This window comes from Erpetoichthys calabaricus, chromosome 4 (genome assembly GCF_900747795.2).
Source record: "Erpetoichthys calabaricus chromosome 4, fErpCal1.3, whole genome shotgun sequence".
NCBI lineage: Eukaryota > Metazoa > Chordata > Cladistia > Polypteriformes > Polypteridae > Erpetoichthys > Erpetoichthys calabaricus.
The window spans coordinates 308,806,137-308,821,422 of record NC_041397.2 but is presented as its reverse complement, the minus strand read 5'-3'; the positions used below and the strand labels follow the sequence as shown (position 1 = coordinate 308,821,422).

Here is a 15,286-nt window from a genome sequence, read left to right as displayed (position 1 = left end):
GGGCGGCACGGTGGTGCAGTGGGTAGCGCTGCTGCCTCGCAGTTGGGAGACCCGGGGACCTGGGTTCGCTTCCCGGGTCCTCCCTGCGTGGAGTTTGCATGTTCTCCCAGTGTCTGTGTGGGTTTCCTCCAGGCGCTCCGGTTTCCTCCCACAGTCCAAAGACATGCAGGTTAGGTGGATTGCGGATTCTAAATTGGCCCTAGTGTGTGCTTGGTGTGTGGGTGTGTTTGTGTGTGTCCTGCGGTGGGTTGGCACCCTGCCCAGGATTGATTCCTGCCTTGTGCCCTGTGTTGGCTGGGATTGGCTCCAGCAGACCCCCGTGACCCTGTGTTCGGATTCAGCGGGTTGGAAAATGGATGGATGGATGGATGAAGAGAATGGAATTTGGACCTTGTTATGAGCCGTAGAGAAGAATGAGGTCTAGTATTGAGTTCTGTGCAAGCCCTGATTGTGAAGTGTCACTGATTTTGAGGTTTGATTGACAAGGGGGACTGAATTGGGTGCAACACCTGCTGCTTACACTCAGCACACCTCTCCTGTGGGTGGTTCTGGCAGTAGTGCATCTGCTTATGAACTGCAGTGAAGGCTTTATAGGGGGACAAAGCACATTAACCGTTTCATTGCATAGGGATGCGCAGGCATCCATTGCTTCACGAGGGTCTCCAATCTCCTAAACCCCTTGATCATTGATTGTGTGTCATTTTCTCATGGCACTTGATGCTTCATGGGATATCTCCAACCTCCAGATCGTCAATCATGTGTCTAAGTTTCATCTGGAACACATTTTCAAGATTATTGAGATTTATAAAGGTACATTATTGAATTAATCTTTAAATTTTATGCACTGATTTAAGAGTTGCTTTTGTTTTAGTTTAATTTGTTCACCTGCAGTACTGTATATGGTGTAATTTGTGGTTTAAAAGTTCAAAATTTGATTTCTTCATCTTCAAATGTGATATTACTTTTGTAGGGGATGCAAACAGAAATTTATGGGGCACTGGGTGCAGAAAAGGTTGGGAACAATTAGCTAACATAAACAACCTTAGCCCCTTCGGAAATTAAGGGGAAGTGTATTTTGGACTGAAGCCAGGAAGAACTTAGTTGTGGAATAAGTTGTGGGAATCTGGTACAAACTATCAAGACATGGAGTTGAACCAGAAACTTTGGCAACCTTTAAGAAATATCTGGATGAGATACTGGGACACGGAGTTTGAGTGGTCTCCTCTCGTTTGTCAAATTTCTCATATTCTCTCTGTCATTTTGCACAAAGAAAACCAACGGTTTGAGGGCTTCACTTTTACTTTTGTGGAAAGTCCAGAGAATTACAGCCTTGACCTTTCATCTTTCTAGACTGCCCTTTGGCTGAGGAAAGTCTCAATTTTTATACTTTAACTTCTCTGTCTTCTCTTGGCTAATGTTTCCTCTTTCTTTGTTTAAATACTTCTCCTTTTAAGTAAAAAAAAATAAAATAACAGAACTATCAGTATAACAGACAGTTTAAAATCATGAAATACCGTCTATAATGATTTCAAAACATCAAAGCACAAGAATAAAATCCTAAAATTAAAATAAGTTATACAACTCAACTCCATACAGTAGTTGTGTGATTTATTAATGACTTAAACCTTTTGAAATTTACAACACATCAGCCACAGTGATGAATTTATTCTGACCCTAGAATGGTGGTAACTTCAACCAGGGGAGTTGTGAAAGGAACAAACATCTGTCAGCATGTTCCATCTATCTATTATATAGTGCCTTTCACATCTATCTATCTATCTATCTATCTATCTATCTATCTATCTATTATATAGTGCATTTCACATCTATCTATCTATCTATCTATCTATCTATCTATCTATCTATCTATCTATCTATCTATCTATCTATCTATCTATCTATCTATTATATAGTGCATTTCACATCTATCTATCTATCTATCTATCTATTATATAGTGCATTTCACATCTATCTATCTATCTATCTATCTATCTATCTATCTATCTATCTATCTATCTATCTATCTATCTATCTATCTATCTATCTATCTATCTATCTATCACAAAAAGAGACAAGTATACAATATACCTTATTGGTATATGGGCTAATAAGTTACCCAATAATTTTAACCATTAATCCATGTACATTCATATATAAGTTTTTTTAACTTTTGGACATTTTCCATTATTTGCAGTATAACAATGTTAAATGAACTCATTTGATTTTCATTATATAATTTTGCATAAAGAGATGTGCCACTTTCACACAGACAGATCACTCTCCTGACCCTCCCTAATTCACAGATGGGGACATTAAAGGTTACCTTACTAATGATGATTGATTTCAGGGGTGGTTTTAGTGCCTTTAAAAAATCTGTAAATGCTGTTTTTTATCTCTTTATTTCTGAAGCTGTATATTAATGGGTTCAACATTGGGGGGACAATATTGCCTACAATGACCATGGTGTTATAGGCTTCAGTAGAGAGCTTAACCCCTGTTCCAGTCAGGATATAAGAGGTTAAGAGTGGCACATGGAATAGTCCCACTACAAGCAAGTGAGTTGAAATTGTATTAAATGCTTTTCTCTTTCCATCAACGGATGATATTTTCAAAGCAGCATAAGCAATGATCATGTAAGACAGTACAATGAATGCAAAAGGGCAAACGCCCAAAATAATGCAAGTGATGGGCAAAATAATCAGATATTTGGGATCTTCATTGCAAGCTATTTTCACCATTGTGATATAGTCACAAAAACAATAATTCAAAACATTAGATTTACAAAAAGCAAGGTCCATCATGTAAATGATATATGGCATAACAAATATGACCATAACAAAATGCAGAAAGATGATCACATTCCTGATTACTTTATTCGTAACAAGTGATGGATATCGAAGTGGAAACACAACAGCTACAAAGCGGTCACATGCCATGAGAGTCAAGAGAAGCGATTCCACGCCTTCCAAATACAACACCAAGAGCATCTGAACAAAGCAGGCTCCGTATGTGATAGTGACCGAGTCTAAAAGAACGGCAACAATCTTGGGAATGAGGTTGGTACTGTTTAGCAGGTCAATTACGGCAAGAGTGGCAATACAAATATACATTGGCTTTTGCAAATGATGATTTGTTAAGATGACGAGGATTACGAGGAAGTTTCCAAAAAGCGTCACCAAATAGATCATCATCAAGATGGGAGTCGTGTAGCTTTTCTTCTGGGCGTCAATTTCACAGTGCAGAATGAACTCAACCAAAGACTCAGAGCTGAGGTTCATGTCCAGAGTTTTGCTCCTGCGTAAAGAAATGAGAGAGGGGGAAAACTAAGTTGTTTTATTTTTTTAACAAGTTTCTACGAGTACTATCAGAATATAGCTAATACTTCAAGTTTTAACACCCAGACCCCTGGTTTGATGATAGGATGAGCTGCCTTATCAATAAAAAATACATTTTTCTTTTTCTTTTTTTCTCTGGTTCTGCATTGACATTGTGCACCAGAAGGCGTGAGTTTATTCAGTGCGAGCAGGAGCATGCGGGTGGCTGGTTGCTTGTGTTGTAACAAGCTTGACCTGTAAGCGATCAACGCACATGAACTATACAAGGCTTGTATGGGGTCCACTGAGAAAAGAAGAGCGTTCATGGCTCACCTTGCAGAGGAGCTTCATCATTGCTTCTTACAAGAAAAGTCAATGGATAAAGAAAAAGAGGATGCAACATCAGCAAGCTTCTGTTCCAAGACCACCACTTCCCCCAACCTTTTCTCTGTAATAGTGACCACAGTGTAGAGAGACGTGTGTACAATGCAACAGGTACACATGTCGTAAATGTAGGAAGGACGGTCCTTGGGTTTGTGTGAACTGTTAACATTTGAATTTGATGATTGTATATAGCGCTGAACTGACCTCTCTGTACTATTCTTTCCTCTGCATGTCCTGGAGTACAAAAGAAACACCACCATGCACCAAAATATGGAGACTGGGCAAAATCAGAAAAAAAAAAAAAAACACGCGTTCAGTGATTACAACTGCAAGATGTTATGCGAATGAATATGAATAATATGAATAATGTTGCATCAGTGTCACAATGTTTTCTGAAATGTAATATATACAGGTCATAAAATGAATAATTCCAAATATCATATATACTTATGTCTCTGTTTTTTGTCAGTGCGGCTTTGGCATAATGGACCATAAGGTGCATACTAATTCAGCGTAAGCAGGAATACTCAAAAAAATTGAATAAATAAATTCAAGCGACATTGAGATACCAGAGTTTGTGTGTCAGCTTTTATCCATCCAGATCATAGAATTTCCAGTTTAATTGTCTCAAAACACCACTCACATCTACAGTTATTCCCAGTTTCAAATAAAAACTAACAGCGTCAGATCTGGTGGGGGGGGCGGTAGTATATATCGTGATTGTGAGTGAGAGAATAAAAGTGAAAAAAAGGTAACTAAATGTATTTGTTTATTGTATAATATTAACAATAAGAGCAGCTCACTACTCAAATCGGTAAATATAGGAGGCTGTCAGGATCGAACCAGGGACTCTTGATTACAAGTCCGCAATTCTTACCACTGCGCCACAGAAGCTGTTGCATTATCCCTGAACCTTTTGTGAAAGAGTTTATTTCATCTTTGGACTTCAGGCTTCACATATTACACAGTTTATGTCTACATTTTGTCATTTATTACTAAAATATGAAAAAAGTTTCTGTTTAAACAATGTGTTTACACAGATTATTGTAGAAACTGAACACACATGAAATGCATGTGTTCCAAATAACAATCTATTATTTTCACTCTAAAACTCCAGCACTTCACTCCCAGATAATGAATGCTGGAACTGGGAAAACTTTGTGCCCATTCTGCGGCGGTGGGGCGATGGTATAGTAGGCTTCTTGCTGCTTGTCTTGATCGGCACATTTACAAGACAAAAGACGCTGATGGAGAGGTGCGAAGGGATTTAAGGTGGGCCGGATTTACAAGTTTTTTCATAGGCTTTGGTAATTCTAGTGTTAATGACGAACTGGATTCAGAAATCAACCTGCAGGCAGATCTATTATAAAAAGTGAAGAAAAGGAATTTTCATGCATTGTCGCATAAAACTTTTCGAAGCAACAGCAAATATAGACTTGATATATATCAAAATTTACAGAATTTTCTGCTGAATAAAACCAACTTTGCCTCAGTGGGTGGTGCCATCACAAGCTTTATACCATTTAACAGCTGAGACATTTCCAATGATGTATAACATGCGCACATTTGAAAAAAAAGAAAGGTGCTAAAGATGAACAAAATAAATGAAAAATTGATTTTTTTTAAATTTTGTGGGGTGTGTGTGTGTGTATATATGACAAATATATTTGTGTGTGTGTGTATATGAGAATATATTTATATTTTATACAAATATTTTATACTGGCTGTGTAAGCCTGTGCTGTAACAAGCCTGGGCTCTTAGAAACTATTCAAATCATCAGGAAAAAAAATTGAAATGCAGAGTCGCCGGTTTCGTTTTGTGGACATACTCGCCACCCTTGTCTATCAGTGGCTAAGAGAGTTTCTCCCTCATTTGTCTTTCCTTAGCTGTTTCACTTTGGCGACATAGTCACTTTCTTTCATTTTCATGCTGTAGCCTCGTACGTCTTTCTTCTTCTGACTCGTTAACTTGAATCTCAAAGTGCCGGCAAGGCAGCCCATGCTGTAGCCTCGCACTTCCGGTTCAGACAGACAGACTCACACACTTCCACGTGTAGACATTTTACTTTATATTATATTATGAGGGACGTTCAAAATGTTTCTGCACTTTTTTTTTAACTCTATTTATTAAGAATTTCAAAAACAAATGACATCACTTTTCTATGTGGTCACATTCCTTTGCGATGCAATTTTCCCAGTCACATGACACTCTCAGACACGACCAATTACTACTCCTCCTGCCTTCACAGTTTCCGATGAAAATATAAAAGTGTGGAAACTTTTTGAACGTTTCTCGTATATACATTTTATATTATTTATATTTATATTTTTAACCCCTGTTCTGGAAGTGGGAGGGGAGCCCATGGTGCCAAGTGCTGTAACTATTTATTTCATTGTGATATCAACATGAAACTTTTCACAGGAACAGCTGACATGTCCGGAAGTACCTCAAATGTGAAAACACTCTCCTGATATTACTTTAACCTGAAATATACTGCATTTTATAACAGAAGTTTGGAAAAATCAGTGTTCATAAATGTTTTTTTTGCTATTTTGGCATCGGTTTTTGAGCAAAGAAATATTGAAATTTGACACAGACACAATTTCTATGAAATTTGAGAAGTTATATGTCAAGTGTTAGTGAAAAAATGACTGTCCTTCCTTTATCTATTGCATAATACGGCTTTATTATAGTGCTTCAGGTGGAAATTGTTGAAAAATGCCCTCTGTTTGTAAGAAGTTAAATATCTCAGATCAGTGGTAGGCAAAGATTGAAAATTAGATGTAGAGCTGACCCACAGAGTGCAGTGTGGAAGGAACAATTGGAAGAAGGCATCAGGAGGATTGTGTGATTGAAGAATTAAGGAGAAGGTTAAAGGTGAGGTTTTTAAGACAGTGGTAAGACCAACAATGAGGTATGGAGCTCAGACATGGACAGTAAAGGGATGTTGCAGAAATGAGAATGTGAAGATCAAAGTATGAAGATACAAAAAAAGGACAGAATAAGAAATGAGACAATCAGAGGTTCAAGTGGCAGAGAAATCTAAGAAAGTACAGGAAAGTAGGACATGTGATGAGGAGAGACAATGAATATGTGGGCAAAAGAGGGATGAGAATGGAAGTCCAGCGGAAGAGAAAATGAGGGAGAACACAGTGGAGGTGGATGGATAAAGTTAACGGAGATCTGAAGGAAAAGGGCTTGACTGGTTAGGAGGTGCAGGAATGAGCTGTTTGGAGAAGGTTGATCAGGCACTTCTACCCCACACAGAAGAGGGAAAAGATGATGAAGAAGAATAATAATCATAATAATTACAATAATAATAATCATAATAAGTTCTCCTTGTAGTCACTAGAGCCTCCTCTCACATGTCAATGGTTTGAGCTCAATTAATTCACCCCCAAATTGCCCCAGTATGAAGATGCAGCTGGTCTTTCTGCTATGAATGCTTTCAAGCAGGCTTTGGTTTTAGGATACATCATAGGATACAAATAAGACTATGTGACTTGGATAAATCAAAAATGAAGTGAGGTTCAACGACTTCTGACATATGTGTAGCCCCTTCAGAACGTATTCAGGCCCCTCCACTTTTTTCACATTTTGTTATATTGCAGCCTTAGACTAAAATAGTTCAAATTAATTTTCTCCCTCTTAAACCAACATGTAATATCCTAGACTGACAAAGCGAAAACAGGAGTTTATCAATTTTTGCAAATGTATTCAAAATAAAACACTGAAATATCACATCGACACAAGTCTTCAGACCCTTTGCTATTACACGTGAAATTTGTCTCGGGTGGATCCCATTCTATAGATTATTGTTGAGATGTTTTTGTTTGTAGCCCACCTGTTGTCAATTCTATTGATTGGACATGATTAGGAAACATGCACGCCTGTATATAGAAGGTCCAACAGTTTGACAACGAAGATCTGAGCAAAGACCGAGCCATGCGGTCGAAGGAATTACATGCAGACATCAGGGACAGGATTGTGTCTGGGCACAAATTTGGAGAGTTATGTCGAAAGTTCCCAGTGGCCTCCATAAATTTTAAATGGAATACATTTGGAACTACCACAACTCTTCCTAGAGCTGGGTGTGTAGCCAAACTGAGCAACTGGGGGAGAAGGTCCTTGTTAAGAGGAGAAGGGCTTTACTGAGAGCGGTAACGAAGGACGCAATGGTCATTCTGTATGTGCACCAGAGAACCTGTGTGGATATGGAAAAATCTTCCAGAAGATTTACTGCACTGCAACAGTTCACTAATCTGATACATGAAAACCCTCATAACGTTTGTATTAAGCCACCTAAGACTATGAGAAACAAAATTTTATGGTCTGATGAAGCCAAGATTGAGCTGTCTGGCTTCAGTTCTAAGCATTACATCTGGAGCACACCACACAATTCTTGGTATCATCTTCAGAATTAACCAGCTTGTTACTTATATTACTATCCAAATCATTTGAATATATTAAAAGTAGCTGCAGCCCCAATACTGACCCCTGCTGGACATTACTTTTAGCTTCACCGAATTCTGACTCTCACCATCACCCTCTGCTTCCTGTGTCTGAACCAATTCTGCACCCATCTACACACCACATCCTGAACTGCCACTTCTTTTAATTTAATGTCCATCTCTCATGTGGCCCCTTATCAAATGCTTTCTGAAAGTCAAGATAAATAATATCATAAGCTCCACTCTGGGCATATATTTTGGTTGCTTCCTCAAAGAATTCCAGCACGTTGGAAAAACATGATCTCCTTCTTCTGAATACAATAAAACTAACAAGAATTATTCAAAATAAAATGAAATGTCTAATAATGAGACCATGGCACCAACAGATTCATCTGATGTTCACAGAAAAAAAATGTTTATGTGATTTCTCAGTGTAGAATTAGAAAGCATTATAAAAACCACATAAGTTGAGTCGTATGGACATAATGAATCTTTCTAACATGAAGATCGAAATCATTTATTATAAAAAGACATTAAATCAGATCTTTTACCTTCACAATGTCTTCAGGGAGATGCGGCACAGCTTCAGATTGCACTGCTTTCCATGCTAAAAGATAACAGCAATATATAATTAATGCTTGGTTGGTTATTTTTTAGAAATTTTTAAAATAATACATTTTTGGTCCAATGGGGCATTTGAAATATGTTAAACATAAATTAGCTTTAATTTAAATGTGAAACAGCTAAACAATCATATATGTTGAGTTTCACAGCTGGAACAGTTTCTGGGTTGGCTTCTGCTCTGAGGCTTCTCTTATTTAAGTTCTTTTACTCCTTTGAGGTTACAATGGCATGGCAACTAATGGTGACACAGGAAAGTGTTTATTACATGGGGGTATTGTTATGGTGGAGTGGTTTGTATTATCAGAAGTAATAAAAATAGTAATAATAATGAGATCTGGGGGGAGGAGGAGAGTGAGAGTTTCTCCCTTCCCTCATGTCAACTGGCCATACTTCACTTATAATAATGGACTTGATATTGTCCTGATTTCTTTATGTTTTGAGCACATTCATCTGGTTAGTATACTTTGCGCTTAATTTACTGGTACTTAACGTCTACTTGTCTTGCCTCTCTATAAACCACTGCTGAATTTTTAAAAATTTCTTGCTATAAATATTAATAACATTGGTGTATGTACATTTTAAGGTGCATTCCCAGCTTGAGTCGCATTATTGTGTATATTCTTGTTTTTTTTTGTGTAAAGTACCCTTTTCTGAGAATGAATTAAAAAATACAAAGTATATACTGTTGAAGGAACACTTCACCAAAATAATTTTTTTTAATGTTACTTACCTTATTTAGTTAGTAGTGATGGCCAAGAAATAATATTTTCATGCAGGACAGGGATAGTTTCGGATAGAATAGGCGCCATCGCTTGCTGTGCTATTGTGATTGTGTTAATCGCTGGAGACTTCAACCATGTAACGCTGGACAAAACATTACCTGCCTTCTCCCAGTATGTGGACTGTAACACCCGGGGAAATAAGACTATTGATTTACTGTATGCAAACGTTAAAGACGCATACAGCGCCACCCCGCTGCCTGCGCTTGGGAAAGCAGATCATAACCTGGTTCTGCTTCAGCCTCACTACAAACTAAGAGTGAGGGTCCTACCTACAACCACACGCTCATTCAGGAAGTGCTGCCCTGAGGCAGAGCAGGCCCTGAGAGAATGGAACTACGAACTGGGATATCCTGCAGGGGTCACATAGTGAGAACATTGAGGAGGCTGTTGACTGCACTACTGACTACATCAACTTCTGTATGGACATTGTAGTTCCAGTAAGAACTGTACGCTGCTATGCTAACAACAAGCCATGGATTACAAGTGACATCAAAGGCCTTTTGAACCAGAAGAAAAGGGCTTTTAAAGACGGTGATCAGCATGAGCTCAAGCGCATGCAGAAGGAACTCCGAGTCCAGTTCAGGGCGGCGAAGGAGCAGTACAGGAGAAAGCTGGAGCAGCAGTTGCAGAATAACAGCATGAAGGAAGTGTGGGATGGGATGAAGATCATCACTGGCTGCAGCTCGAAGTGGAGTGCTACCATCGAGGGAGATGTGGAGAGAGCAAACCAGATGAACAACTTTTTTAACAGGTTTGACCACCCTAACCCACTGTCACCTCGGAGTACTGCACCCTCCACCCATCCTTCTGCTGATACCAGCATAGGAGAGAGTTTACCCCAACCCACAATTACAGCAGCCCAGGTAAGCAGAGAGCTGAGGAGACTTTGTGCCAGCAAAGCAGCGGGTCCAGATGGAGTATTGCCACAACTGCTGAAGGCCTGTGCGTTGGAGCTGGGGAGTCCTCTACTGTGCATCTTCAACCTGAGCCTTGAGCAGGGGAGAGTCCCAAGGCTTTGGAAAACATCTTGCTTCACCCCAGTCCCAAAGGTGTTACATCCTAGTGAGCTGAATGACTTCCGGCCTGTCACTCTGACGTCACATGTGATGAAGACCATGGAGCGGCTGCTGCTTCACCACCTGAGGCCACAGGTGTGTCACGCCCTCGACCCTCTGCAGTTCGCATACCAGGAGAAGGTGGGAGCAGAGGATGCCATCATCTACATGCTACACCGATCCATCTCCCACTTGGGCAGAGGCAGTGGTGCTGTAAGAATTATGTTTCTGGACTTCTCTAGCGCCTTCAACACCATCCAACCTCTGCTCCTTAGGGACAAGCTGACAAAGATGGGAGTAGATTCATACCTGGTAGCATGGATTGTGGACTATCTTACAGATAGACCTCATTATGTGCGTCTCAGGGACTGCAGGTCTGATATTGTGGTCAGCAACACAGGAGCGCCGCAGGGGACTGTACTTTCTCCAGTCCTGTTCAGCCTATATACATCGGACTTCCAATACAACTCGGAGTCCTGCCACGTGCAAAAGTTCGCTGACGAAACTGCTATTGTGGGCTGCATCAATAGTGGGCAGGAGGAGGAGTATAGGAACCTAATCAAGGACTTTGTTAGATGGTGCAACTCAAATCACCTACAGCTGAACACCAGCAAAACCAAGGAGCTGGTGGTGGATTTTAGGAGGCCCAGGCCCCTCACAGACCCCGTGATCATCAGAGGTGACTGTGTGCAGAGGGTGCAGACCTATAAATACCTGGGAGTGCAGCTGGATGATAAATTAGACTGGACTGCCAATACTGATGCTCTGTGCAAGAGAGGACAGAGCTGACTATACTTCCTTAGAAGGCTGGCGTCCTTCAACATCTGCAATAAGATGCTGCAGATGTTCTATCAGACGGTTGTGGCGAGTGCCCTCTTCTACGCGGTGTTGTGCTGGAGAGGCAGCATAAAGAAGAGGGACGCCTCACACCTGGACAACTGATGAGGAAGGCAGGCTCTATTGTAGGCACGGAGATGGACAGTTTGACATCTGTGGCAGAGCGACGGGCACTAAGCAGGCTCCTGTCAATCATGAAGAATCCACTGCATCCTCTGAACAGTATCATCTCCAGATAGAGGGGCAGCTTCAGCGACAGACTGCTGTCACTGTCCTGCTCCACTGACCAACTGAGGAGATCGTTCCTCCCCCACACTATGTGACTCTTCAATTCCACCCGGAGGGGGGTAAACGTTAACATTATACAAAGTTACTGTCTGTTATATCAATGATGACCAACGCTGAACAATAGCAAACACTATCAAGAATGTCAATGAAAAGATCTCAGATTTCTTGTCTCGTATAATTCTCATGTTAAGTCTTATCAAATCATAAGCTCACAACCTCCTAAACACTAAAATATTGTTAAGTCAACCACCTCTGGAAAACACTTTTATGAAGTGCAATGAAACGCAGTCAAATGTGACAAGCACATTGGTTATGTGTACATCCCAGTAACGACATATTCATTGGCTAACATTGTGGTTTGTGTGATATCAGCACTGATAGACCATTATAGCTAAAGATTTAAAGAAAATTGAGTAGCAGGTTGTTGTACTGTGTTAGCCATCATGGATGCAATGAGAAGTCAAGCAAAATGACACCTTTTATTGGCTAACTGAACAGATTACAATATGCAAGCATTCAAAGTAGCTAAGGCCCCTTCTTCACCCACTTGGGTAGAGCGGTGGCTCTGAAGCTAGAGATCTACACTGGCAATCGGAAGGTTGCCGGTTCGAATCCCATAAATGCCAAAAGGGACTCTGCTCTGTTGGGCCCTTGAGCAAGGCCCTTAACCTTCAATTGCTTCAATAGCACTTTGAGTAGTGAGAAAAGCGCTATATAAATGCAAAAAATTATTATTTCAGCACCCCAAAGCCATGACACAACCACAATCATACACATCCCGGGTGCAGACAATTGAGTTATTGTAAAAATGCCTATCTAATACAGGCTTTCTCCATGAAATACAAGTAAATCCTTCTCTTCTCTCCTTCTCTCTTCCACCTCCACTACTTCCAGGTGAGCTTTGTCCTTCTTCTACCCAACTCCAACTGGCCTGGATGAGGTCGGGTGGCTCCTTTTATCTCTACCTTATGACGCTAGGGCATAACCCATTGGAAGTATTTCAGGGTCAAATGGAAATCCCACTAAGTAGGGATCTTGAATCCCTGATGCAACCCCCGGTGGCACCAATGGAACTCAACAAGGTTGCCCTATGGGACTATAGTTCCCGGCATAACTCTGTTGGTGCCCATACAGGTAGTGTCGCCCAGGGAGGGTGCCACCTAATGCGTCAGAGTTCATGTAGCCCTTCCAATTTGTGTCCCTTTGTCCTTCTATTACACTGGTATACAGGCCAGGTGTTGTTCCTCAGTCCAACTCTACCGTGATTCCAGTGTGCCCACTGCTGCACTGGAATCTTTTGCCTGTCTCCTGGCTAAGTCAGGATGGTATTCAGTATCCTTCTTGTCACCAAAGGCCAGTCCATGAATGAGCCCACCCCTGGTTTGGAAGGTAATTACTATCATTATACAGTCATATGAAAAACTTTGGGAACCCCTCTCAGCCTGCATAATAATTTACTTTCAATAAAAAAGATAACAGTGGTATGTCTTTCATTTCCTAGGAACATCGGAGTACTGCGGTGTTTTCCGAACAAAGATTTTTAGTGATGCAGTATTTAGTTGTATGAAATTAAATCAAATGTGAAAAACTAGCTGTGCAAAAATGTGGGTCCCTTTGTAATTTTGCTGATTTGAATGCCTGTCACTGCTCAATGCTGATTACTTACAACACCAAATTGGTTGGATGAGCTCGTTAAGCCTTGAACTTCATAGACAATCATGAGAAAAGGTATTTAAGGTGGTCAATTTTTGCTTTTGCTTCCTTCCCTTTGAGTCTCCTCTGAAGAGTGACAGCATGGGATCCTGAAAGCAACCCTCAAAAAATCTGAAAACAAAGATTGTTCAGTCTCCTAGTTTAGGGGAAGGCTACAAAAACCCATCTCAGAGGTTTAAACTGTCAGTTTCAAATGTAAGGAATGGAGTTAGGAAATGGAAGGCCACAGGCACAGTTGCTGTTAAACCCAGCAGGTCTGGCAGGCCAAGAAAAATACAGGAGCGGCATATGCACAGGATTGTGAGAATGGTGACAGACAACCCACAGATGACCTCCAAAGACCTGCAAGAACATCTTGCTGCAGATGGTGTATCTGTACATCGTTCTATGATTCAGCGCAATTTGTATGGCAGGGTGATGAGAAAGAAGCCCTTTAAGCACTCACACCACAAACAGAGTCGCTTGTTGTATGCAAATGCTCATTTAGACAAGCCAGATTCATTTTGGAACAAAGTGCTTTGGACTGATGAGACAAAAATGGAGTTATTTGGTCAGAACAAAAAGCGCTTTGCATGGCGGAAGAAGAACACCGCATTCCAAGACAAACATCTGCTACCTACTGTCAAATTTGGTGGAGGTTCCATCATGCTGTGGGGCTGTGTGTGTAGTTCAGGGACTGGGGCCCTTGTTAAAGTCGAGGGTCAGATGAATACAACCCAATATCAACAAATTCTTCAGGATAATGTTCAAGCATCAGTCAGAAAGTTGAAGTTACGCAGGGGTTTGATATTCCAACAAGACAATGACCCAAAACTCAGTTTGAAATCTACAAAGGCATTCATGCAGAGGGAGAAGTACAATGTTTTGGAATGGCCGTCACTGTCCCCTGGCTTGAAGATCATCAAAAATCTATGGGATGATTTGAAGCAGACTGTTCATGCTAGGTAGCCATCAAATTTAACTGAACTGGAGAGATTTTGTATGAAGAATGGTCAAAAATACCTCCATCCACAATCCAGACACTCATCAAAGGCTATAGAAGGACAGCGTCTAGAGGCTGTTAGATTAGCAAAAGGAGGCTCAACTAAGTATTGATGTAATATCTCTGTTGGGGTGCCCACATTTATGCACCTGTCCAATTTTCTTATGATACATATTGCATATTTTCTGTTAATTCAATAAACTTAATGTCACTGCTGAAATACTACTGTTTCCATAAGGCATGTCAGATATTAAAAGGAAGTGTCTACATTGAAAGCTCAGTCAATGATAAACAAAAATCCAAAGAATTAAGAGGGGGGTCCCAAACTTTTTCATATGACTGTATATATTATATATAATTTTATTTACTATATATATATATATTTTTTTTTTCACAAACTGTAATCTGGGCATTCTGTCTTTGTAGCTAACTAGAGGCCTCTTTATTTCTGTTCTTGAAGTTTTCTGCAGATAGCTGTCTCTTACACATCCACATCGGCCTCCTGAAGGCTGTGCATGATTGTTTGGGGATTTTCTTGACCATAGTGATGAAGGAGTGGAGGTCTTTCTTGGACTACCAGTCCCTTTGCGATTACTGAACTCACCAGTATGTTCTTTCTTCTTAATGATAGTTGATTTAGGTCATCCTTAGGTTTTACTGATGGTTTCATTCTTGTTTTTCAACCTCATAATGGCTTCTTTGACTTTCATTGGTGCAGCTCTTGTCCTTATGTTAAAGTAGCTGTCCCCTGTGGCTCTGCCCGCGTAGTAATGAAACAGGACAAACTTTAAAAATCAATAAACAAATAGGTATCGCAGAGACAAGGCACGCTCCAAAATGTGGCCAGCGGTAGAC

The 15,286-nt window shown here is 40.4% G+C and overlaps 1 protein-coding gene across 1 annotated transcript; it reads right to left on the bottom strand.

The window, feature by feature from the left end:
• Nucleotides 1-2,279: 2,279 nt before the first annotated feature.
• Nucleotides 2,280-8,906, bottom strand: LOC127527363 (olfactory receptor 1-like). The gene is made up of 2 exons (XM_051925927.1): nt 8,702-8,906; nt 2,280-3,294 (listed from the first exon to the last, which is right to left on the bottom strand). The coding sequence occupies exon 2, from the start codon at nt 3,276-3,278 to the stop codon at nt 2,328-2,330; it is 951 nt and encodes a 316-aa protein (XP_051781887.1). The 5' UTR covers nt 3,279-3,294; nt 8,702-8,906; the 3' UTR covers nt 2,280-2,327.
• Between the last annotated feature and the right edge of the window lie 6,380 nt (nt 8,907-15,286).